The sequence below is a fragment of the Oenanthe melanoleuca genome, chromosome 24 (genome assembly GCF_029582105.1).
Source record: "Oenanthe melanoleuca isolate GR-GAL-2019-014 chromosome 24, OMel1.0, whole genome shotgun sequence".
NCBI lineage: Eukaryota > Metazoa > Chordata > Aves > Passeriformes > Muscicapidae > Oenanthe > Oenanthe melanoleuca.
Genome location: NC_079357.1, coordinates 4674758 through 4699404, shown reverse-complemented (window position 1 = coordinate 4699404; position 24647 = coordinate 4674758). Strand labels below are relative to the sequence as shown.

Below are 24647 nucleotides of genomic sequence, written 5' to 3'. Positions count from 1 at the left end.
TTCATAGAACAGTATATATATACACACATATTTGATAAAATTCTGTATGTATATATACTGATATTTGATATAATAGTGTACTGTAATGTTGAGGCAAAACAAATTGAGAAGGGGGTTCAGCTCGGGGCAGATGTTTCTGTGGAGGTTTTAAAACTTCCCTTTATGCTCAATTTCTGGAGGCTCAAGGCTGACAGGGAGCTGAGCAGCTCCCCAAAATTCTCAGCCAGCACATTCCAAGCTCTGCAGACCCAGGACTGCCAGCATTCCAACCTTGCTGTGGGAATTTGGGGACCAGCATCCTTCTCCATGAGGGATAGAGGGCAGCAGGGGGGCCTGCTATGGGGGCGGAAGGAGATGAGCTTTAAGGACCTTTCCAGGCCAAACCATCCTGGGATTCTGGGCTGGTTCCATAGTTCCATAGTCCCATAGTTCCATAATCCCATACTCCCATAGTCCCATATTTCCATAGTCTGATAGTTCCACAATCCCATAGTCCCACAGTCCCATACTCCAACAGTCCCACGGTTCCACAATCCCATAGTCCTGTAGTTCCACAATCCTATAGTCCCACAGTCCCCTAGTTCCACAGTCCCACAGTCCCATACTCCCATAGTCCCATATTTCCATAGTCCGATAGTTCCATAATCCCATAGTTCCATAGTCCCATAGTCCTGTAGTTCCACAGTTCCACAATCCCATAGTCCCACAGTCCCACAGTTCCATAATTCCACCGTCTCACCGTCCCACAGTCCTGGTGTGTGGAGCTCCGGGCACAGCAGCACACAGGGATGTGATCTGGGTTCCTGACCCTTCCCAAGGGATGTGCTGGCTCTGCAGGCTCTGACACAGTGACAGTGACTCTGGGGGGCTCCATGTGAGCGGGACAGTGGCTCTGGAGGGGCTGGCTCCTCACTTCAGGGCACGGGGGGCTCCATCTGAGCAGGACAGTGACTCTGGGGGGCTCCATGTGAGCAGGACAGTGGCTCTGGGGGGGCTCCATGTGAGCAGGACAGTGACTGGGGGGGGGCTCCATCTGAGCAGGACAGTGACTCTGGGGGGCTCCATCTGAGCAGGACAGTGGCTCTGGGGGGCTCCATGTGAGCAGGACAGTGGCTCTGGGGGGCTCCATGTGAGCAGGACAGTGACTCTGGGGGGGCTCCATGTGAGCAGGACAGTGGCTCTGGGGGGCTCCATCTGAGCAGGAAAGTGACTCTGGGGGGCTCCATGTGAGCAGGACAGTGGCTCTGGGGGGCTCCATGTGAGCAGGACAGTGACTCTGGGGGGCTCCATGTGAGCAGGACAGTGGCTCTGGGGGGGCTCCATGTGAGCAGGGCAGTGGCTCTGGGGGGCTCCATCTGAGCAGGGCAGTGACTCTGGGGGGCTCCATCTGAACAGGATAGTGGCTCTGGGGGGCTCCATCTGAGCAGGAAAGTGACTCTGGGGGGCTCCATGTGAGCAGGACAGTGACTCTGGGGGGCTCCATGTGAGCAGGACAGTGACTCTGGGGGGCTCCATCTGAACAGGATAGTGGCTCTGGGGGGCTCCATCTGAGCAGGAAAGTGACTCTGGGGGGCTCCATCTGAGCAGGGCAGTGACTCTGGGGGGCTCCATCTGAACAGGATAGTGGCTCTGGGGGGCTCCATGTGAGCAGGACAGTGACTCTGAGGGGCTCCATGTGAGCGGGACAGTGACTCTGGGGGGCTCCATGTGAGCAGGACAGTGACTCTGGGGGGCTCCATCTGAACAGGACAGTGGCTCTGGGGGGCTCCATCTGAGCAGGACAGTGGCTCTGGGGGGCTCCATCTGAGCAGGACAGTGGCTCTGGGGGGCTGGTCCCTCACTCTGCGGGAGGATGGAGGAACCAGTGAGGCTGGCAAAGCCTCCGAGGTGACGGAGCGCACGCATTAACCCAGCAGCGCTGTGCGGGGAGGTTCTAACCGCTGGGCACACGGAGGCACAGAGCAGGAGCAGAGCTCCCCATGGACACGGCTCTCTCCAGAGCCAGCCTCGCCGTCCGCATCCCCCGCTCCGCTTTGGCTGCAGCAGCACCGATGTTTGCAACCCCCAGCCCTCCTCTCACACATCACCTCCGAATTCACCGCCGACAATTCCCAACGCTTCTGTGAAGGGGCTAAAAATATCCTGCTGGCACGGCCCGTGCCAGAACCGAGCGAAATGCAGTGAACTTCGTGTAATAAAACGCGGAGCAGTCCCAGTAAATTCCTGCTTTGCTTTTCGCGGTTGCCGCGGTCGCCCGGCGCAGTTCGGGCTGCGGAGCGGCTGATCCGCAGGTGAGCGGTGCCATCCTGTGGCAGCGGCGCAGAAAACACCCGCGGACCGCCTCATCCTCGGCTTCCCGACGGTCCCCAACGTCCCCGATGGTCCCCAACGTCCCCGATGGTCCCCAGCATCCCTGTGCTCCCCAGCATCCCTGTGCTCCCCAAAATCCCCGATGGTCCCCAGCATCCCTGTGCTCCCCAACATCCCTGTGCTCCCCAAAATCCCTGTGCTCCCCAAAATCACCGATGGTCCCCCGCATCCCTGTACTCCCCAACATCCCTGTGCTCCCGAAAATCCCTGTGCTCCCCAAAATCCCTGTGCTCCCCAAAATCCCTGAGCTCCCCAGCATCCCTGAGCTCCCCAAAATCCCTGTGCTCCCCAAAATCCCTGTGCTCCCCAGAATCCCTGTGTTCCCCAGCATCCCTGTGCTCCCCAAAATCCCTGTGCTCCCCAGAATCCCTGTGTTCCCCAGCATCCCTGTGCTCCCAAAAATCCCTGTGTTACCCAGAACCCGTGTTCCCCAACATCCCTATGCTCCTCAGCATCCCCGATGGTCCTCAGCATCCCTGTGCTCCCCATAATCCCCGATGGTCCCCAACATCCCTGTGCTCCCCAACACCCCTGTGCTCCCCAGAATCCCTGTGCTCCCCACCTGTCTCTGATTAACAGATTAACGTGGTGATTTTGCACAGCTGGTTGGGATGTGGTTGCCCAGAAGAGTGAGGGCTTAATGCTTTCTGTGCTTAAATTTGGCCAGCATCAAAAAAACAAAGAGACCCCAAGTGAGTCTGTCTCCTCTGCAGCCTCCCCTTGCTCATCCACCTCCCCTGAGCCAGCAGAATTTATGTGCAGCAGGGAGTTTGTTCAGGTGTCCCCAGGCAGATGCTTCCACCACAGGAATGTCAGCTTGGCCTCAGGAATTATCTTTTGTGTGTGTTTGGGAGAGCTGCAGCCTTCCTCACCCTTGTGGCAGTGATGCTGTCACAGGGTTAAATGTGATTCAGGGCCAGTGCTGATGGTGTCAGAAATTCCCCGAGCTGGAGCAGGATTCACCTGAAGGTTTAGGAGCTTGCACAGTTTCCCTCTCTGCTTCCCTTTCCCTGCTCACATTCCTGGCCTGGGGCTGTGTTTTCTCCCTGCTCCTGTGGGGAGCAGGAGCTGGGCTCCATGATCCATGACTGTGGATCAAGGCAAGGGTGATTTTGTGATTTTGGGAGGGGAAATGAGGCTGTTCCCAGCAGAATTCCCAAGGGTATGACCACCTCAGTCAGCCTGGGGAGAGGGAAGGGGATGGGCTGTTCCCCTGGTGTCTTTGCTCACTGCTGACTCGTTTGTGGGTGAGCAGCAGAATTTCCAGGGAATTGTGCCCAGGAGGAGCTGCCCAGGCAGCCTGTGAGCAGAGTCTGCCCCAATCCAGCAGTGCAAGTCAGTGGGAGAATCTGAACAGTGTGCCAGGAGTTTTTATTATTATATTTTATTATATTGTTGTTATTATTATTTAGGAGTGTCTTTTCAGCAGTTCCTCCCAGAGCATGTGTGCAGACAGACAGCAAACCAGCACATGTCAGTTTACCAGAAGCAGTTATTTTTATTCATGGCCCTTTCTCCAGCAGTCAGCAGGATGCCTTATTCATTTGCCAGCAGGAGGGTAAATCTATTTCAAAATGATTGAAATATTATGCACAGCTTGAATGAATGTTTAAAATAAATACAGTAGAAGAAACATGTTGTTTGTGAAATGAGAAGATAAATTAAGTTTAGTGCAGACACATTATTCCCAAGCCTTGCTGCTTGGCTTTGCCAGGGAAATCCTTTAGGCCTTAATCCAGCAGGAATGGTCTGATTGCTCTCCTGAAGGGGCAGGACTTTCTGCTTAGACCTTTGCAGCATGTGGCCCAGGCTGTTGGCCCCATGGGGTGCCCCAGTTTGTGGGACAAGGGCAGGATGGGCACCCCGAGGGAGCAGGAGCTGCAAGGCTTGAGCAGAGCTGGAGGAACAAAGCCCTGCCAGGGGAAGAACCAGCCTTTGTCTTCCAGTATCAGCTCTGTGCTTCCCTCCAGCCACTTCTGCTCAACAAGATTAAATTTATTTTCATCCTCTTAACAGAACTTTCTTTTAATGGCAGCAGGGGTGACAGCCCCAAAATAGCTTTTCTCTGGCGTGTGTCCCGAGTGCCTGTCCCTGATAACTCCTTCCTGGCCAGCCCTTTATCTGCCCAGGGACAAGCAGCTCTCCCTGGACAACCAGAGGAAATTCCACTCATTGCTGTGCTGCTGCTGGGCTCTGCTCAGCCCTCTCTGCTGTGGGGCTGGCAGGGCTCCAGGGGTGGGAGCTCACTCCAGGATTCCCAGTCAGCTCCCAGCATCATCCCGTCCTACGGGAGCTCAGCCATGGCCCTGCCAGCTTTGATCCATCCCCTGGATTTCCTCTGCTCCTGGGTCCTTCCCAGTTACACCAAAATAAGAGCACAGTCACCCCTGGGCAGCTCCCTTGCAGGTCCCAAGGCAGGTGTGACTGTCAGGGGCTCAGGTGTCCTCTCTCTGAGCTGTGCTCCAGGGATGGGACACACATCCTCATGCTCACACGCAGAGACAGGAAAAGTTCCATCAGTGCATCAGGAAGGACGGTGAGGTTCAGGATTTCGAGGAGGTTTTCCAAGGGCAGTACCTGGAGGTGCATTGTTTAGGGACCTCTGAGCTTTGGAGGTTGCACCCCCTCTTGGACAGGCACTGCAGAGTGTTTGATTCCCTTCCCCACCAGCACTAACATCCCAAACCAGTACTGAATCAGGAATCTTCCCTGACTCCTCATTGCACTGTGTGGTTTCACCTTTCAAATGCATTTCCCTTGATACTTCTGTCCAGTGGGGACACTCTTTCTGCTTCTGTTAAAGGCATCCTGCTTCTCCCAGGGGTGAGAGGTGTGGCTGGTAAGCCCTGAGCACTGACAGTGCCACTTTCTGGGGCATTGCACCCAGGGCACTGTGCAGGAAGCCTTGGGAGGAAACGCAGCAGCAGCTCTGCAAGGATGGAGCTGGCTTTTGCTCCAGCCCACTCTGGGGCTCTGGACACATCATTTCACTTCCCTGCTCCCTCCCAGCTTTCTGTGCATGGCCACTGATTTCTTGATGTTTGTTTTGGGGGGTCAAAACTGTCCTTCCAAGCTGATTATGTGAGGGACATTAAGGTGCTGTAAAAACTGTATTTTTTACACTTGGTTTGCAAGGCTGCAATCCAGCACAATTAAAATATCAGGCAGTGTCTGTGAGTTACCTCAAGGGTCTCACTGCTGCTTCTCTGTTCACAGTCCTGGCCTGGTGCAGCCACTTTTGGTAGCTCTGATGTGTGATGAGAGCAGAACTTTGTGTGCTGACCTTTCCATCCCGAGGTGGAGAAGGGTGTGACAGTGGTGCACTGAGGAAAGATTGAGAATTGCCTTTTAAAGTGCTTTAGTGACATAATTGTTCATAACATCACTCTCTGTACAATGTCAGTGTTTATGTTCTGTGTTACAGTTGGCAAATCAGAGATTCAGAGTAAAGTGACTTGTTCAGACCCAAGAGAGGAGTTCACACTTCACTGGGACTGGAACCTGAACACTCCTGGTTCCCAGAGTTTGATTTCCATGCTCACACTGTGCTCATTTGCAGCACAACTTTCTCTTGGCATCATCTGACCTGCTGAATTCTCCCCTTCTTTTAAAACCACTTAGTCCAGCAGCTTTTAACACTATTTCCATTTTACCACAGCATTGAAAATTGATGAGCTGAGTTACATCACTGGGAAGAGTTCCCAAAAACTCTTTGGTCTGCCACTAGAACTCTCAGTAACAGAATGAACTGGGGAAAAAAAGAACATGACCATGAGGAAGCAGAAATTCACTAAAAAAGTACTGAAGCTTCTTGTTTCATTTATGTCAAAAATCCTTCCCAGAAAATGTTCAGCACTGCTCAGCTCCCACTGAGCAGACCTTGTTTCCTGTAGGGATGCACGTTTGGCTGTGGGGAGATGAACAGTTTGGAACCAAATCTGAAGCCAAATGTTGGTAGGAGGCTCCTGGGCTGTGGTTTTGTTTGAACAAGACCTTTGTGCTTCAAAGGGGAAGATAATCTCAGCTTGCATTGGGGATTTTTTGGAAGGAATTTCCTCTCCTCTCCCAGTAGAGTGCTTTCTGCCAGGTGTGAAGGAATCAATGTGCTCTCCATCTCCCCACCTTTCTGAAGAGCTGTCTTCAAATGTTTCCCTGCTCCCCATCCAGGCAGCTCCTGGGGCAGTTGGGAATAAGCTGCATTTCTTTTGTCCCAGAGTGGGTCTCTGCTTCTTGGTTTTTCAGTTTTCATTTCCATTTGGCTCTTTTCCCCTGAAAAGAGTCAAAGGCTTTCAGAGGGGAGAAGTCACATTTTGGAGTTGGAGATGCAGCAGCTTGGCCCAAGCTCTGTCTTCTCTATTTCCTAAGCTTGTCCCACCCCTTACTGCTCTGTCCTGCAGCTGCAGCAGTCCCAAAGAAAGAGGGAAGCAATTGTTTCAGAACATTCAGAGGTCCTCAAGTTGCAGGGCCAGACAGTCTGTTTTCATAGAGGACTTTGGCAACCAGAATGTTTTTTGAGGTTTTGGCTCCTAAGTCTCTTAGGTTTCCTTAGCTTTGCCTTCTGTCTCACCTTTTCACATTCTCCTTTCAGCAGCTGTGTATCTTTAATGTCCTGAAATTTCTTTCCATCTTCTCAGGCTTACCTTTGCATGCACCTGAAAACTTAGGTGAGCTGGACATTCCAACATAGCAGCTTTGTTAAATGTCCCATAGATATAAAAATATAAATTCTGTGAAATATATATAGTGTAGTTAAATAGTGATCACTGGTATGCTGCTCCTCTTTGATTGGAGGCTTTTGAGAAAACAAATGCTGGGTTAGAGCAAACCCAAACCTGTGTTTCTGTTTTGTTTTACTGAGTTATTTATCAATTGTCCCAAGACTTAATTTTCTCTGCAAACTCAGTCCCATGAATACCTGGCACTACATTTTTGTGTCGCTGGTTTCATTGACTTCAGACAAGACAAAGCCAGGGTTGTCATAACCTTTCTTCTCTTTGGCCTTGGCTTCCTTCTCATTGTAGAGGCAGAAGGCACAGTGTGGGGTGTCCACAGCCACCGTCTTGCTGAAGTTCTGGAAGTCCACTCTGTACTTCCCTTCTTGGGTCTTGGACACGATGGGAGCGAAGCGGTACCCCCAGAGCACCTCCTCGGGGATGTAGGACGTCCTCACCTGGCAGGTGGCACTGGTGGCCTCCACGGTGCCGTCCAGAAACACCACCAGCTCAAAGTCCTGCTGCAGCAGCGTTTCTGCCGCCATGTGGAAGAAGGGGCTGCTCTTGTCTATGACGTGGTAGATGGTGAGGGGCGAGATGAAGAAGAGGTTCTCGTTGCCAGCGTCCACCAGGAAGTCGATGTTGACCTGGTCCAGGATGATGGTCTCGCCCTCGGGGGTGACGGTGGTGCGCAGCAGCTTGCCGTAGATGTGGCTCCCGATCAGCAGGCTCTTGCGCAGGTTGGCCACGCGGATCAGCAGGCACAGCTTCCCCCCGCGCTTGCTGATGACGGCGTTCCTGCTGAACGTGATGGTCTTGGCCCGGTTCTTGGACCGGGAGATCTTGGCCAGGATGGCCCCGCACATGAAGGAGTTGATGATGACGCCCAGGATGGACTGGAAGATGAGCAGGAAGATGGCGGTGGCGCACTGCTCCGTCACGCACCTGAAGCCGTAGCCGATGGTCACCTGGGTCTCCAGGGAGAAGAGGAAGGCCGAGGTGAGGCCGTTGATGTTCTCCACGCAGGGCGTGTGGTTGATGGAGGGGTTGAACTCGGGCAGGTCCTTGTGGATGTAGGCCACCACGTACCAGAGCAGCCCGAACAGGAACCAGCTGCCCAGGAAGGCCGAGATGAAGATGGTCATCTTGTACCTCCACCTGAGGTCCAGGATGGTCGTCCAGATGTCGATGAGGAAGACGAAGCGGGACCGTTCCACGTTGCCAAACTCGATGTTGCACCTGCCGTCCTTGGAGACGAGCCGGGCGCGGCGCCGGCCGCGCTCCCGCAGGTGGCTGCGGCAGCGCTCCCGCAGGGAGCTGAACATCTCTGGGGGGACAAACAGCCACCAGCGGGCTCAAACCTCTGCCTGCAGCCCGGGGCAACCCTGACACAAGGCACAGAGTTATTTCGTTTGCGTGTTTTCCCACCGTCGGTGGGGAGGAGTTCCAGTGAGCTGGTGAGGAAACTCAGGGTTCCTTGCCTAAGGAGCATTCCAGTAAAAAACAACCATTTAGGCTTGCTCAATAAACTCTGAGTCAGTCAAGTGTTAATATTGCCCTGTGCTCGGTTGTGTAAGTGAAGCCTGGAGCAGCAATAACTCCATGGTGGGCATGTGTGGGGAAAACTGCTGGGTTTGGAGAAAACTGCTGGGTTTGGAGAAAACTGCCGGGTTTGGGGAAAACTGCCGGGTTTGGAGAAAACTGCCGGGTTTGGAGAAAACTGCTGGGTTTGGAGATAACTGCTGGGTTTGGGGAAAACTGCTGGGTTTGGGGAAAACTGCTGGGTTTGGAGAAAACTGCTGGGTTTGGAGAAAACTGCAGGTTTGGAGAAAACTGCTGGGTTTGGAGAAAACTGCTGGGTTTGGAGAAAACTGCTGGGTTTGGGGAAAACTGCTGGGTTTGGAGAAAACTGCAGGTTTGGAGAAAACTGCTGGGTTTGGGGAAAACTGCAGGTTTGGAGAAAACTGCTGGGTTTGGAGAAAGCTCCTGAGTTTGGAGAAAACTGCTGGGTTTGGGGAAAACTGCGGGTTTGGAGAAAACTGCAGGTTTGGAGAAAACTGCTGGGTTTGGAGAAAGCTCCTGAGTTTGGAGAAAACTGCAGGTTTGGAGAAAACTGCTGGGTTTGGAGAAAACTGCTGGGTTTGGGGAAAACTGCAGGTTTGGAGAAAGCTCCTGGGTTTGGAGAAAACTGCTGGGTTTGGGGAAAACTGCCGGGTTTAGGGAAAACTGCAGGTTTGGAGAAAACTGCTGGGTTTGGAGAAAACTGCCGGGTTTGAGGAAAACTGCAGGTTTGGAGAAAACTGCTGGGTTTGGAGAAAACTGCCGGGTTTGGAGAAAGCTCTTGGGTTTGGAGAAAGCTCCTGGGTTTGGAGAAAACTGCCGGGTTTGGAGAAAACTGCGGGTTTGGAGAAAACTGCCGGGTTTGGAGAAAACTGCCGGGTTTGGAGAAAACTGCAGGTTTGGAGAAAGCTCCTGGGTTTGGAGAAAACTGCTGGGTTTGGAGAAAACTGCTGGGTTTGGAGAAAGCTCTTGGGTTTGGAGAAAGCTCCTGGGTTTGGAGAAAACTGCCGGGTTTGGAGAAAACTGCGGGTTTGGAGAAAACTGCTGGGTTTGGGGAAAACTGCTGGGTTTGGAGAAAACTGCCGGGTTTGGAGAAAGCTCCTGGGTTTGGGGAAAACTGCTGGGTTTGGGGAAAACTGCCAGGTCTGGAGAAAGCCCCTGGGTTTGGGGAAAACTGCTGGGTTTGGGGAAAACTGCTGGGTTTGGAGAAAACTGCTGGGTTTGGAGAAAACTGCTGGGTTTGGGGAAAACTGCAGGTTTGGAGAAAACTGCTGGGTTTGGAGAAAGCTCCTGGGTTTGGGGAAAACTGCTGGGTTTGGGGAAAACTGCTGGGTTTGGAGAACCTTCTGCCTTTTAGGAGCTGAATGCTGGCCTGCTGATGCAGCTTTGTGTGTGTCTCAATATTAGGAGACTCTGGATGGAAATTTAGGGACAAAGGGGAGCAGATGCAGAAGGCATAATTAAGCCAGGCACGCAGTTATTTTTAGCATGGTTAGGGATGGGGTTTGGAGGTGTGAAATTCAGACCCTGGAATCACACAGGCATCTCAAACAGGATTATTATGTGAGAACAAAAGAAGAGATTAAACTCCAGCAGGAGAATTTGGGTATTTGCTCACCACAAAGGTGATGCTAAAACTAAGAATGGATTTTGAACCTGATCCTCTAAAGGAAAGTGTAGCTCTCTGTCCCTCTTATTTTATGATTGACCAAGCTAACAAGAGGCACAGGAAATGAGAGTCATTGATGGAGAAAATGCCACAGATGTGTTCAGGCTGGAATTTGGCTCAACCTACATCTGAAAATTTCCCAGTCTTGGAGTTACTCAGACACACAGTGGGAGAAGCTGATGCACTGCAGAGTCAGACACTGCCTGGGATGCTCATGGACCATCCAAGGGCCTGACTTTGACCCAAAACTTAGGAGCTCTTAGAAATAATTGATTTCTGAGTTTATCACCCTTGAAGCACCAAAGGTTTGTTTGCCAGAGAGGAGGTTTGATTAGTGCCCAGTGAGCCTGCCCTGGATCCATGTGTGCCTTTTTATTTAGCTTTTGTTGAACCAAATCCTTCTTTAGTGGCTGGATGAGCTGGGTGCTGTGATCACATGCCCTGGGGCAAAATGCTGCAGCTTCCAAACCAAGAACTTGAGGGGAAAATATTCCCAGTGCTGACTCAATCACACAGGGGTGTTCTGAGGAGGAGAATCCCCAGCCACACAGAGTGAGGGTTTGGGGTTCCTGCAGCTGCCCTGGCAGTGCTTCCTTTGGGAAAACCTGTGACTTCACCCAAAATCAGCAACTGATGTTTGTGTTTCTGTTGTTACTTTACCTTCCAGTAGAAGGGACAGTAAAGCAAGCCTTAGGAATTACTTTTTTTACACCCTTATCTCAAACCCTGCCTCCTATCACCAGCCCTCCCAGGCTTCCTTTTGGTCAGCAGCAAAATGCTCGGGCTCAAACTGGTGGCAAAGGGCCAAATTTTGCTTGATTTCATGTGCTTAAGTACTTGTGGCAAGGGCTGGTTACCTCCCCTAAGGTCTAATTTCATATATCCAAAATGAGGATAATCCCAAGTCAGCAGTCAGACACTGCTGGGGGTTTATTGTGAAATTTGTCTCATTTAACTGTAGCCATTTAAAGACTGGAGAAGTGTGTGTGCCTGTTGTACAGCTGGACCAAGTGTCCCCTCTGAGGGTCCCCTTGCCACCACAAGAGCTTTATGGAGTCAGGAATTGCTGCTTGGCATTGTCCCTTTACCCTGTAATATTATTAGAGAAGCTGCCTGATGGCTCAGCTGGCTAAAGCAGAAATCCTCCCATCAGACCCAGTCAGAGGCACCAGAAAACACCTTCACATGAGTCAATCAGCAGCAAAGAGAAAATATTAAATTATCAAGGACGGAGTCTAAGTACAAATTAATTGCATTTTGTAAAGCCAGAAGTAATTCTATTATTTAATGTCCTTGTTAGTATCAGCAGCAGGAATAAAATTATTTCTGTGTCTCTTACAGCTGCCTTTTTTCTGCACATGGACTGACTCACCTTCCTCCCCTGCTCAATAAAAGAAAGAAATGAAGGTCACTTTGTACTGTACTTTTTCACCCTTTTGCTGTTGCATTTACTGCTTGCAAATGGAGCTGACAGAGGTTAAACTTTAAACCTGTGTTCAAGGAAAGGGGAATGAGGTCACACTTTCCTGAACAACTCTCAAGTTTTATTTTCCTGATGCACTTTTTATATGTCCATGTTAATGCATAGCTTGAGCAGAAATAAAATATTCCTGTGTAACACATTATTCCAAAAAATTTTCCAGGGCTTAGACTTAAAAAAAGCAAAAAAAAAAGCACCCAACTTCAGCTGGCCCTTGTGTTCATTTTGTCCTTTTCTGCAGGAATGTGAACACTGGCTTTACCAGAATGGCAGGGTGACATTTTGAGATGCCTGACCTTGTGCATGGTGAGCTGCACATGCACTTCTTGGGAATGAAGAGGCTCCCAGCCTCAGGGAACAGGTGTGAAGGGGAGAAACCTGCAGGAATTCTGGTTTCTAATCTGCCCATAATAATATAATAATAATAAAAAATAAAAATAAAAAATAAAATAAAATAAAATAATAATAATAATAATAATAATAACAACAATAATAATAATAACAATAACAATAATAGTAATAATAAATTGCTGCCACAGTTCTGATCCAGCCTCCACTGGAAACCTGCTGGGGTTTGAGTGAGGATCTGGACATGCAGCTGGACAGAAAACAACCACAGGAGAGCTGAGAACAAGATGCTCAGCCTGGATCCTTGAGGACAGGTCCCCAGCTCCAGATTCTCTTTAAATCATCCCTGGCCCTTCCCAGGCTCCTTTACAAGCCCTGCTCAAGCTACCCCCGAGCAGATCAAAAGGCAGAAGAATTACACCTCTGCTCAGGCAGGATGACAAAGGAATTTTCCTTTCAACAAATCCCTTGCCCCCACACACAGCTGAAATGTGTTGATTTGCTTCAGCAGGAGAAAAATTCCCTCCTGGATAAGCCTGCTGTGAGAATATCACCAACTGTCTGGAGAAGATTATATAAAGCAAGTTATATAATACAGCAATTAAAGGCCTTTTAATTCAAATCTGCAGAGGTGCCCAGCTACATCCTGGCTAATGTTTACCAGCATGTGTTTCCTGTTGGGCCCCAATAAACAGGGCCCTGCTGTCTGTCTGAGTGTGGAATTGTGTGTGGTGGGATTTGGGGAAGGTGCACTGCTCCAGCTCTTCACAGGGGATGGGCACCAATAAAAACCCCACGAGCAAACAGGGCCTGTCCAGGTCAGCTGTGAAACAAGGAGGGTGCCCTTCCCTGGTCTCCTGTTCCCCAGGGATCACCAGAGGAAGCAGAAACTTCCATGTTTCCATTCACAGCTTTCCAAGCACTCCAGCAGTGCCTCCATCCCAGATATCTGAGAGCTGTTACCTGTGTCTCTGCCTGCTCTCTGCAAGTGGGTGACACCAGTCCTTGCAGTTCCTGCAGCTGGAGTTCCTCTGCTCCCTCAGGAAAGTTACTCAGTGCTTCTCTTTACTTTCAACTGCTCTGCTCTGAAAAATTTTGGATGTGGGAGATAAAGATATTCAATTGCTCCTTGGGTAAGTTCAGTCCAGGGAATTGGCTTTAATCCCAGCCACGTGCAGCCCTTGAAGAGATCAGAGGGGGAGAAGGAAAAGGTGTTGAATGTTTGATGGGTTCCCTCTCCTGCTCTCTCCCTGAAGTTCTGTCTGTGGCTCCACACTGGCAGCAGTGGGGATGGGAGCCAAGCTGGATCATTAGGGGGAGACAGAGCAGCTCCCTGAGCCTCCAGTCTGCTGGAGAAATACATCTTTGTTAGGGATTCAGAGGAAGTCCTAAGCAGCTTAGGTTGAAGAATGGGGATACAGAGTTAAAGGATTATTTTTTTTTCAGTCCTGTTCAGTTCTTTGCAAAATTCAGATCTTCTTTCAGTCCTTTCTGTGTTTTTCTTTTTGTTGAACTTCCTCTGAACAAAGTATGTGAAATACCCAATTCCTAATACCTTATCAAATCCCTTTTTATGAGAATAGCAAACTCTAACACTCTTACCCTCATGGTGTGTTACCTGCAGCTGCATCACGAGGGGATGGGATGGGATGGGATGGGATGGGATGGGATGGGATGGGATGGGATGGGATGGGATGCAGGAATGAGGCTGTTGGGATGGGATGCAGGAATGAGGCTGTTGGGATGGGATGCAGCAGGAATGAGCCTGTTGGGAGGGGTTAGCAGTTGAATCATTCTCTCTTGTTGCTTACACCAAAATCAGCATCAAGGGCTGTCACAGGGAGCTGAATCAGTTGGGAGTGGAAGGAAATCTAAGGTCCCTAAAGCAGCCAGCTGGCCCTGGGGTCTGTCTGTACAGAACCTGCTTTGAACCATCCTCTGAGCATCCTCCTGAGGGACACACCTGCCAAGGACCAGACCTGCTGGCACTGGCAGGGATCCTTCTTGGCCCTGGCAGTGCCACCATGGAATATTTATCCCTGGCAGCAGCCTGGAGCTCTGAGCTGTGCCTGTGCCTCCAGAGAGTCTCCTGGATGCCAGCTCCATGTGGGAAATGTGATCCTTCCATCCGGCTCAGGGCTAAGCTGCAGCCTTGTCACAGCTCCAGCCAAGGGCCTGCCCTTGCCTAAAGCCCAAGTGGAATTTCAAGTGGATAGCCCAGAGGATCTTGTACCCTGCCCTGCCCTCTCCCCTGCTGATCAGAATTACTGAGAGGTGCCCCAGCTGCCCTTCTCCAGGCAGGAGAGGCAGAGGGATGCCTGCCTGCCTGGGGCTGGCCATCACAGCACCCACTGGGAAATGGAATTCCTTGGAAGAGGCAGCTCCCACCCCACATTTCTGGGGGAGCACAGAAAGAAACCCCCAAAGTGCCCAGCTGTCCCCCTCAGATGGGAGAAGAGGGGAAGTTTCATCCTCCTGTCAGAGCTGCAGGAAGCAGGACTGGCCCAGCCCAGCAGGGACATTCCCAGGACAGGCACTGTCTCCTCCCCATCTCCTGCCCTGAGGATCAGAGCCATGCCAGCCCTGACACTTGTGGGGTGCAGGACCCTACAGGAGCAGCTGGCTGCCCAGGGGACTCAGTGCCCCCAGAAGTGCTGCCCTGCCGGGGGTTCTGCCTCGTGAGACCCTCTCTCTGTGCCCTGTGCCTGTTTTTTAGGGTTTGGCACCTGATGTGCTGCTGCTGAGCAGCCCCAGTGTGGCTTGGGTGCCCCTTGGAGCCACCTTTCCATCATATTCCTGTGATAACAAACAGTCACTAATTCCACCCAGGAATGCTGTGCCCTGCACACATGGTTTGAAAGGAGGGGCTGCAGCTCCCCCCACAAATCTGAGGGGAAGAAATAATTCCCTCATGGGAATAAATGAAAGAACAGGCACTGCAGCACTGGGGACTCAAGCAAATCTTGTTTTCTGAAAGCTTAGGAGTGTTTGGGGTCCTCAAAGGTTAAAATATTTACTTGAGACGTATAAATAAAGGATTTACAACAATAAAGACATTACTGCCATTGTTAGCAAATAAAAATACTGTAATTAATGCTGCACAGAAATTAATCCAGGGCTGCATTTTCTGGGGGAGAGTTAAAGGCTTCAGCTGGCTGAGAGGAAAGGACACATCCCATAACAAACACTGGGAAGGGTTTGGTAGAGGAACAGAAACAGCATTTCCTCCTGCCCTGGCCCACTGTCCCTCCCTTGGAAACTCCTCTGGCTGCACAAAACCATTCAGCAACAATGAAAACATCATTATTGGATATTCCTGCAGTGCCAGGCTAATTCCACAGCTGGACTGAACCTCCCAGTGCCCCTTCTGGGACAGAGAATTCCCAGGCTCCAGCTCAGGGTGCAGCTGGGGTGTTGCCTCTACTGGCAGCTGAACTCTCTTTCTAGCAGGACTTCTCAACAGAACTCATTCCTATTTTCAGGCAAATAGGCTTCCACTGAAAATATGTCAGTGTTAGTAGGAAATTGCTGTCTAGGAGAAATTATTTCTCAAGCAAATGGTATCTTTCTGCATTTTTAATTTGGCCCCAAAAAATCCCCACAAATAATTCTCATTGTAGTAGAGTTGTGTGTGACATCTTGTGGCTGCATGAGAAAAAAAATAGGGATTTAACTTCCCCCCAGTGTTGTATTAGATTTGTGTTCTGCTTTAAGAGAATTGATTTTGCTGGGCTGAGAAGCCTTGACCATGGAGCCTTTTGCTTTTAGCTGGTTTTTTAATGGAGAAAGGCAGGTTTGTGTGGCTGCTCCTGCTCTGTGTGCCAGACAAAAGGACTGCCCTGTGAATGTGTGAAAGGCAGATGGAAATGGGCTCTCACCTGGACATGTGGGACTGATCTGAATGCAGTGAACCCTCAGCAGCAGGGCTGGAAGGCAAATGCTGCATAAAAACCCCCAGAAAGCCACAGGGAAAATGGGCAGAGTCATGTGAGCCAATTCTGCACATTCCCCACCTCGGTGTTCTTGGCTGAGGCATTTAAGGGGTTGAATCATTAACTCCCACCTTGTTTCTCCAGGCTGGCAATGTCAAGTGTCAGTCACCAGCTGTGCAGGAGCCCAAAGGCAGCTGGCCCTGGGCTGGGGACACAGCAGGGGACAGACTTTGCCAAGGCAAAGCCACCTGTGAGCCCTGACAGGCCTGGCCCTGCTCTGCTGGCAGAGCACCCAGCACTGCCTTGGAGATAAAGCCCTGCTCTGCACAGGCTTCCTTTCAAAGTGCCAGGGAGTCTCAGCTGGTATTGCTGTGGTACTGTGTGGGAGCCCAGAGTGTTCCTCTGGCTTCCCTGGGAGGTTTGAGACCCCCCTGGTGGGGTCCCCAAAGACCCTTGAATGAGACCCAGGTGTCTCAGGGGCTGGATTTAACTGCTTGGAACAATTTACCAACATTGAGAGAAGAAATGCAAGCCACAAAAATAAATAGAGTGTAAATTAGACTGTTAGAATGTAGAATTAGCAGATTTCTAGAATGTTTGTGATAAGGGACACGTGGCCAACATGGTGAATTGAGGGTGTGGATACCTCTTCCTCCTTCTTCTCTGTGTCATCCATGCTGGGTGACACGCTGGCACTTTTAGATTGGATGAGAACAGAGCTGGACCATGTTTTAAGACTGAAGTGTATTGGGAGTCAATTGTAAATACCTAGTATGTAATTTAGACTATAAAAGACAAGTCCTGCCTCTGCCAGGCAGATTCTGCCCTGGATGTCTGGTGAGCAGACTGCTGTTCACTGGACAAAGCATTCCTGAGATAAGGAACAATAAACAACCATGAAAACCTGTAAGAACAGCCTCCTGCAGTCTCTCATTGATTGGCATTGGAAAGAGCTGGGCTCCAAAACACCTGCATGTCCTCCTGAGGGGATCTCAGCTCTGAGGAGACACCTCGGGATGTGACAGTACTGCAGAGAACTCAGCACTGGTGAACTCTGGGCTGGGAAAGGGCTCTCCCCACTCAGGGCACTGCAGGGGCACTGCAGCTCCTCTGTCTGAGCTCTGCACAGGGGCAGAAACAGGACAGCAAACGTTGTTTGACATAAAGTGTCCCCACAGCAGTGCAGGGAGCAGCCAGTTCCAGCTCTGGGGCAGAGACTGGTGAGGGGTGCTCAGAGCACACCCAGAGCCTGGCTGGCCCTGCCACGGCCACACTGCACCCCAGGGCAGGCTGGATGTGCTGCTGGGAGCCTGGGGAGCCAGGGGAGGCACACAGACCCTGCCCTGGTGGGACTGGCACCCTGGGGTCCCTGCTCTGCTGCCATCCCTGCCCTGCACATGGCTCCAGGGAATGCCCACTCAGGCTGGGAATGTCCTGGTGGGATGTGAAGAGCACTGTCCTCACCTCAGCTGTGCTCCCAGCAGCCCAGCCTTTGGTGTTACAAGGTGACCTTGGTCTCTGAGGTGGCCAAACTGCCCTGTCTGTGCTGGTTTGGTGCCAATAACCCGAGCAGAGCAGAGAGCTCTGTCACTCTGCTCTGGGTAAGCCAGGTTCAGACCCTGCTTTGCCAGGGCTCCAGTGGGAGTGCCAGCCCCTGAGCACTCCCCAGACAGAGGGTTGGGGAGCAGAGCCTTGGAGAGGCACAGCAGGGTGGGACAGCAGGTGGCTGCACTCCCCTGGGATGGGTGGCTCATGAGAGGATTCACTGGCCTGGAAACAGCAGTTGGTGAGCTGACCCCATGCACTCAGATGTTTCCAGCTCTCTCTAACTCCTGGTCCCTGTCTGCAAAGGAAATTAGATTCATTTCTCTACTGCACATGCACCTGTGGGGCTATTTTAAGGCTGGGGTTTCACCAGGTGCTATTTCACTGCCCTGCCCTGTTAGAGCAGCACAGCAGTGACTGCAGTGATCCCTGGGCACAGCTGGCAGGGGTTCTGAGACCTTGCAGGAGCACTGCTGGGCTAGAAATAGAATTTATTGCTATTTGTTTCCCACAGAAGGTGGTTCTTTCACATTTGATGCTTTTCTTCATGCAAACACAGAGCAAGGTGAGGAAGGCTTTCTCTGAAGATCAAAGTGTGCGTGGAGCTCTTCCCTGGGATCATTCACATCACTGAGCTGTGTGTGAAGCATTTCCAGCTCTGCCTGCCTCACCTGCCAGGGATTAAAGGCTGCACTGCAGCCTGAGCTCTGCTCATTACTTAGCACCTCTCATCCCCTTCATTAAATAACAGTACCTCATAGTAAATCCCACAAATGCACTGTTTACAGAGGGCTTTTCTACTCTTAGCTCTTCTGCTACTGTTCTGTCTGCTCCTGGCTCTGCTGTTGCTTGAACTTGGCTTTGTTTTGCAATCAGGTTGTCCTTGTTTCCTGAATTTCTGTGCATAGGATCAGTTTCTCTTAGACAGGAATATTAACAGACCCTGTGCTAGGCTCCTCTGGATGTGTCCTGCCTCTCACTCAGGAGGTTCCCAGCAGATGTGTTGAAAGGAACACCAGAATTTTCCAGATTTTCTCTCTGTTCATAGACTTTGGGCTTCAGCTTTTCAACTCACTTTTTACCTCAGAAGCAAAAAGACCCTCCCTGATATCTGCACTCAAAGTCAAGTGGGCCACAGTGGCACCAAGGGAGTGGGATCCTCTGGGGGTGAGAATGCAACCTCTTAATTCTCACTGTACATGCAGAAAGCAAAGAAACCTCTGGTGACCCCACAGAACTGCTCCAAAGGGCAAGGATTAGCTGCATTCCTGACCAGATGCACTTTTCCTTGGGATAATACAGGTTTCCTGCCCTAGGGATTCCTGGGCTGGCACTGAAGGCATCAGGAAAACCTGTTGGTTTTCCCTGCTCCTTTCTGCTGCCTGGCCCTGCTCTCCCTGCTCCTGCTCCACCTTGAGCCAGCCCAGGCTGCACAGTGTCACATCAGTGTCACATCAGTGTCACATCAGGGCCTGGGAAGATCCCTGTGCATCACAAGTGCTGCAGGCTGGCACTGCTGGGTTTTGTCTGCCCCTGGTTCCCTTTATTTCCAACAGCACCTAGTGCCATTCCAGCCTCATCTCAGCAATTTCCATCCCCCAGGGCTGGATAACACCCTGACTCCAGGGACCACAGCACAGCCTGCAGCCCTGCCACAGCTTTAGGCTCAGCCCAAGACTTAGGCTGAGAGAACTTCAGAACTTCCCAGCTGAACTCAGGGCTGGGAAAGGCACTTTGTGCTTTCATACAGGGTCTGATGAAGCAGATTTTGTCTGTCTGCTTGTGCCCAGAAGATTGGTTGAAATGTTCCTGGGATTTATTACAATTTAATGCCATGGAAGCTAAACAAATTTCAGGAACAATTTTGAGGATCAGATCTCAGCAGGCAGCTATTTGCCTAATGCCCTACTTTTTTATACATCTGCAGAAAGAAAATAGCTTTTAGTTACAAGGGAACCTGATTATTCCCTGAAACCCTGGCACTGAATATTGTCCCTTTTCAGGCATTTCCTGCTGCCAGGGCCGTGCTCAGGGCCCTTGGAAGGTGCTGGGGAGCACGAGCTGCAGATCTGCAGGCAGGAGCCCTCAGCTCTGCTGGGACATGCAATATTTCACCAGCAAGGCTTTCTCTACCCCAATCTTCCAGCTACTTTTGTGCTCCTAATTATTTCTATGAGTGTAATTGACTTGCAAGGCACTCCTGCCTTGCAGAGTGCACAGAGTGAATTATTGACCCGTCACATGGGTCATTGGTGTGAGGAGACATCAGAACAAACTGGCTGCAAAGCAGCTGCTTTGCATTCCTAATAGCAAATGTGAGCCATTAATAACTGTGCTGCCTGCTGCACTCAGAGCCTGCCCAATTTGGGTCTGACATGCATATGGCTGAGTTCATCCTCAGTGTAATTTGAAATTCATTGGGCACGGACTTCATCTCCTTCTGCTGCTGGAGAATCTCTCCTGTGCTGAGATGTGCTGTGCTAATTCCAGAGTTCATGGCTGACTTGAGATGTTACATTTGAAAAATCAAATCCAATTAAATCAACTTATTACCAAGGTCAGAGACCAGCATTCAGTACATTCATTCCTTGCTATTTCACAGCAAGGAGTAAACTTAGAGAACAGATTCTGTCTTAGCCCAAACCCAAACTAATCTGTCCTAATCATATTGCTTTTGGCTGCAGGACCCAGGAAGTGCAGTCAAGTGATAAAGCATTCCCCAGAGCCCAAATAGCTAAGCTGAATTCCCAAATTTCCACTCTTTTTTTTGTATACTGTGGGACAAATATTCTCCTCTTTGTGCCTGTTTCCCTATCTGCTCAGAGATGGAAGAGGGACGAGTGGGTTGGGTGGGTAAATTAAATGGCTGTAAAGTTTTGAGACCTCTGGAGCTGTGGACAGGTGACAGCATCAGCTTGCTGCAGTCAGAGCTGGAATGGAGCACAGATTTTAGGAGATTCTCATAAGAGAGGCCCCACTGCTATATTGGCAGGCATCTGTTTATTATCTGTGAAGGGAAAAAAGTTCTGCCTGTCTAATATCTCAATGCTCTCAGCAAGGAGTGAAACAGAGGGAATATACAATGGCTTTTGGAAGGGGACAAATATAAAGCTGATTTGCAGATCCTTTTGCAAATTAAGGTCTTCAGTTTAGATTTATGATGAGCTCCCACACTGTGCAACGCTATGTATTTAAATTACACCATCCCCAAGTGCCCAGTGGCTTTTTTGGCCTCTTATTGTTCAGCACCTGATGCAGCTCCTGCAGGAGGTCCTTATGCTCCAGACAGACCCAGACAGAAAAGTGAGAGCAGTGCTGACCTCCTGGACTCCCTTTGCATGTATCCCTGTGTCATTTCCAGGGAAAAACTGCTTAACCTGCCCAGGCATCTCACATCCTTCCCACTCATCTAGGGGCTGAAGTCCTGATGGAATTTTCTGTGGGGGTGATTCATTCCAACTTACTCAAGTGACTCCAGTGCCTCAGAATTCCTCTCAGTTCTCAGAAACTGCCATTCCAGAGTGAATTGCTTCAAACTTCCCTGGGCCATCAGCTACACAAGCAGTTCTGGGTACCAAGATTCCTATTTAAAGTTTCTGCTTCTGTTAAGTGCCCGAGTTGAATCTGGGACTGAATTCCTTCCAAAACCGAAGCTCTGACCTCAGCCATTAATGAGCTTTTAAAAATCTTGTATCAGTTGTGCCACTTCGTGTAGGATTCAATTATGCAGCAAACCTTGGGATGTTATTTGAGCTTTCCAGAGTTCCACTAAAGTGGTGTAAAACCCATGAAGGATTTACCGTCGCCTCACTTTACCCCTTCAAACTCTTGAAGGGCCCAGACAGCTCATTTAGGAGAGGCACCAGAGCTGCAGTTTGTATTGGAGGAGCTGACAAGATTAGACACAGCCCCAAATTCAGAGAAAAAAGGGAAGTGAGATGGGCTCCTCTCAGTGCTAACAAACATCCACACACAGGGTGGCCACAGAGGTGGCAGCAGCTCTGTAAAGCTGAAAACTGCCTGGTTTTCCCTTTGGGATGGGCATTCCAAGGGCTCCCAGCAGTGCCTGGCTGCTGCTTCCCACTCTGGGCTCCCTGTGCACAGCTCTGCCCTCAGCACAGACAGTGCTTGGGAGAGGCTGCTAAAGCCTGAGGTTCAGTTCCCTGCCTTTCCCTGGAATGCTGCAGAGGAAGAGGTCCCCAGCCCTGCTCTCCAAATCCCAAGCTGTTCCAGCACGCTGGTGAAGGCAAGGAGGGAGCAAAGCCTTACCTGAGCGAGGCTCAGCAGGGAGGGTGAGCCTCATGGGCCCTGCTGCTCCCAGCCCTGCCCTGGGACAGCTCTGCAGCTCTCTGGGGCACCCAGGCTCTGCAGCTGAGCTCTAAAGCTCCTTTTCCCTGTGGGCAGGCTGAGCTGCAGCAGGCAGGCTGTGGGGGCTCACAGCAGGCACTGCAGAGGGGAGTGCCATTCCCGTGTCCAGCTGCCCTTTTCCTGAATGATCCAGAGATCTGGGGATGTGCCTTGGTCCCAGGGGGCTGCTGGGCCAGAGCAGCCCCTGCAGCTCTGAGCTCTTGGAAGTGCTGTCCCACCACCCTGCCAGGTCCCCAGGACGTGCTGCTCACCAGTGCTGGGCTGGGTCCACAGGATTCTGCCAGAAGGGTGAATTCCCAGTGCTGCTCTCTTACATTTCTCCTGTCAAGGACAAACAACAAATCTGGATGGAGCTGGCACCCAGCAAGAGCCCCATGGCAAGGAAACGAGGCATGAGAGCCTCTTTCCCCACCTGTCCCCTCCACACCCAGACACAAATCCATGATTAAGGCTAGGTGCCCTTTGCCCTCATCCTTCCCCACTCCACACTAAGCAGGGCTGTGTTTCCAGGTCTCCACACACTCTCCCCTCATTGTCTCCTTCCCAGCCTTGCCTATGCCTGGAATGAAGGACCTCCTGCAGGAGCTGCCGTAGATGCCAAGCAGTAAAAGGCACAAAGAGCCACTGGGCAACTGGTTTGGGCACTCAAAGAGCCCATCCCTAGAACTTCATGCTCTCTGCATCCACCCCCAGCTCCTCACTCGTGCTCTGGCTGCCTTGCCCAGCTCCCCAGGCAGAGCCTGGGGGGATCCAGGAGCCCCAGCTGGGACAGGACCCAGAGCCCAAGGCCCTGCCTGGGCTTGAGGGGCACCTGTGACTGTGAGAGGCTCCTGCACTGCCCCTCTTGGGGCTTTTGGGACAGAGTTTAACTCAGGAGCAGCAGCTCTCAGATAAGCACCCGTGGGAAAAGGCTGTGCTGTAGGAAATGCAGGCTGAGTACCAATGGCCAACTTGATCATTCAAACCATTACCTGGTTATTTTTGTAATTCTATAAGGGACATTTTCCCCCTCTTGTGCACTGAGGTTGCATGATGCAGAAAATTGGTTTGTTTAAGCAAGAGCTCTTATGGTGTCTTTCATCAAATGTTCTCAGAGAACATTACTAATAATTCATTAAAGCAGCACTGTCAGCTGGAACACTTTTAATTACCATTTTCTGACAAGTCAACCCTTACGTGGTATGCCCTGATTTTTAAATTTATTACTAACACATATGCAGATTTTTCTCTTTCCCTGCTGATGTTTATAGGGGTTGAGAACAGCAACTGACTGTGAGATAAAGGAAGTGAACCATGCACTACACATTGTCATGCCAAAATGGAACAGAATGTAAGGGTGGTCTAGAAGTTTTGAGAACCTTGTTCCTGGAGCTCTGAGCATCTCCTGCAGCTCAGCTGGGGGAACTTCTGCTCTGAGCTGCTGCTTCTGGGGAGCTGAAACACTCCCAGTTCAGGCAGGGCTGTGGAAACCCTGAGCTGATGCTCCTCGGCTGCTCACTGACACTTCATCAGCCCCTCAGCTACTCTGAAGCTGCTTAAGGCACTCTGAAGCCCAGGTGGCTGCTGCTAGCACAGGGCTGAACAGCACTGGCAGCTCCCACATAAATCTAACATGCCCTGAGCTTGCACCAGCTTATCCCACCCCAGTTTTTCACAGAGCTGAGGTTTAAGGCCCTTCTAGCCCCATGTCACTGTCAGAAACCCACTCAGCATTCCCTGAATCACCATCATCTGCCCTCACTGTCTGGCTCCAGCAGATGCAGAGTTTTCCTTTGGCAGTGTTCTCCTCAGTAGCTGCTTAGTGGGAGCAGAAATGGAGGCAGAGAATGGCAAAGGGCTGCCCTGGGAGAGGTGAGCCAGTGCCAAGGCAGACTGCAATCCACACATGCTAGTCCACAAAAACAAAAGGATCTTTTGGTTCCCTTGCTGTGTCCTGACATGACAAATTTGTGCAAGGCAAGAGAAGGGACAGTCTCTAGGGAAATATGGTGGGAAAAGAGTAGAACACAGCCCTTACCTTGAGCCTTACCCAGGGCAGGTGTCTGCAGAAGGGAGAAGAGCTGTGTGTGCCCCCCAGAGCAGGGAACTTCCACAGAACCTGGGTCCAGCAGCTCCTGCATCCAAAGGAAGAGAGCCCAAGGCCCTGGTTGGCTTTTATGTGGCCGTGGCAGCTGGGACTGGCTGCCAGCTCATCTGTATGCAATGGCTCATTAATGCTGGGCCTCCTCTGGAAGGGCCATGTGGAAGGCAGGGGAATGGGCTGCAGGAGGGATGGGAGCCAGCAGCAGAGCTGGGCTGCCAGAGGTGCAGAGCAAAGCAGCACTGCCTGGAGGAGCGGCCACTGCTGCAGCCAGCGGCACCTGAGCGCCATGTCACAGCACTGAGTGCCACATGTCACCAGCACTGAGTGCCATGTCACAGCACTGAGTGCCATGTCACAGCACTGAGTGCCACATGTCACAGTCCCTGAGTGCCATGTCACAGCACTGAGTGCCACATCCCACAGCACTGAGTGCCACATGTCACAGCACTGAGTGCCATGTCACAGCACTGAGTGCCACATGTCACAGCACTGAGTGCCACATCCCACAGCACTGAGTGCCACATGTCACAGCACTGAGTGCCATGTCACCAGCACTGAGTGCCACATGTCCCACAGCACT

The 24647-nt window shown here is 51.1% G+C and overlaps 1 protein-coding gene across 4 annotated transcripts in view; it reads right to left on the bottom strand.

Moving 5' to 3' along the window:
* The window catches only part of KCNJ1 (potassium inwardly rectifying channel subfamily J member 1), a 36708-nt gene extending 12357 nt beyond the window's left edge, over positions 1–24351 (bottom strand). Inside the window, exons 1-3 of one of the 4 annotated variants that reach the window (XM_056509579.1) lie at positions 24002–24351; positions 22236–22305; positions 3739–8409 (exon numbers count right to left, since the gene is read on the bottom strand). In XM_056509579.1, the coding sequence (XP_056365554.1) occupies positions 7292–8407 (1116 nt within the window). In that variant the 5' untranslated portion in view covers positions 8408–8409; positions 22236–22305; positions 24002–24351 and the 3' untranslated portion in view covers positions 3739–7291. Of the gene's footprint in view, positions 1–3738; positions 8410–13102; positions 13320–22235; positions 22306–24001 lie in introns of those variants that run through there. The other 3 variants (XM_056509580.1, XR_008842119.1, XM_056509581.1) reach the window with 3 other exon arrangements.
* Positions 24352–24647: the final 296 nt, after the last annotated feature.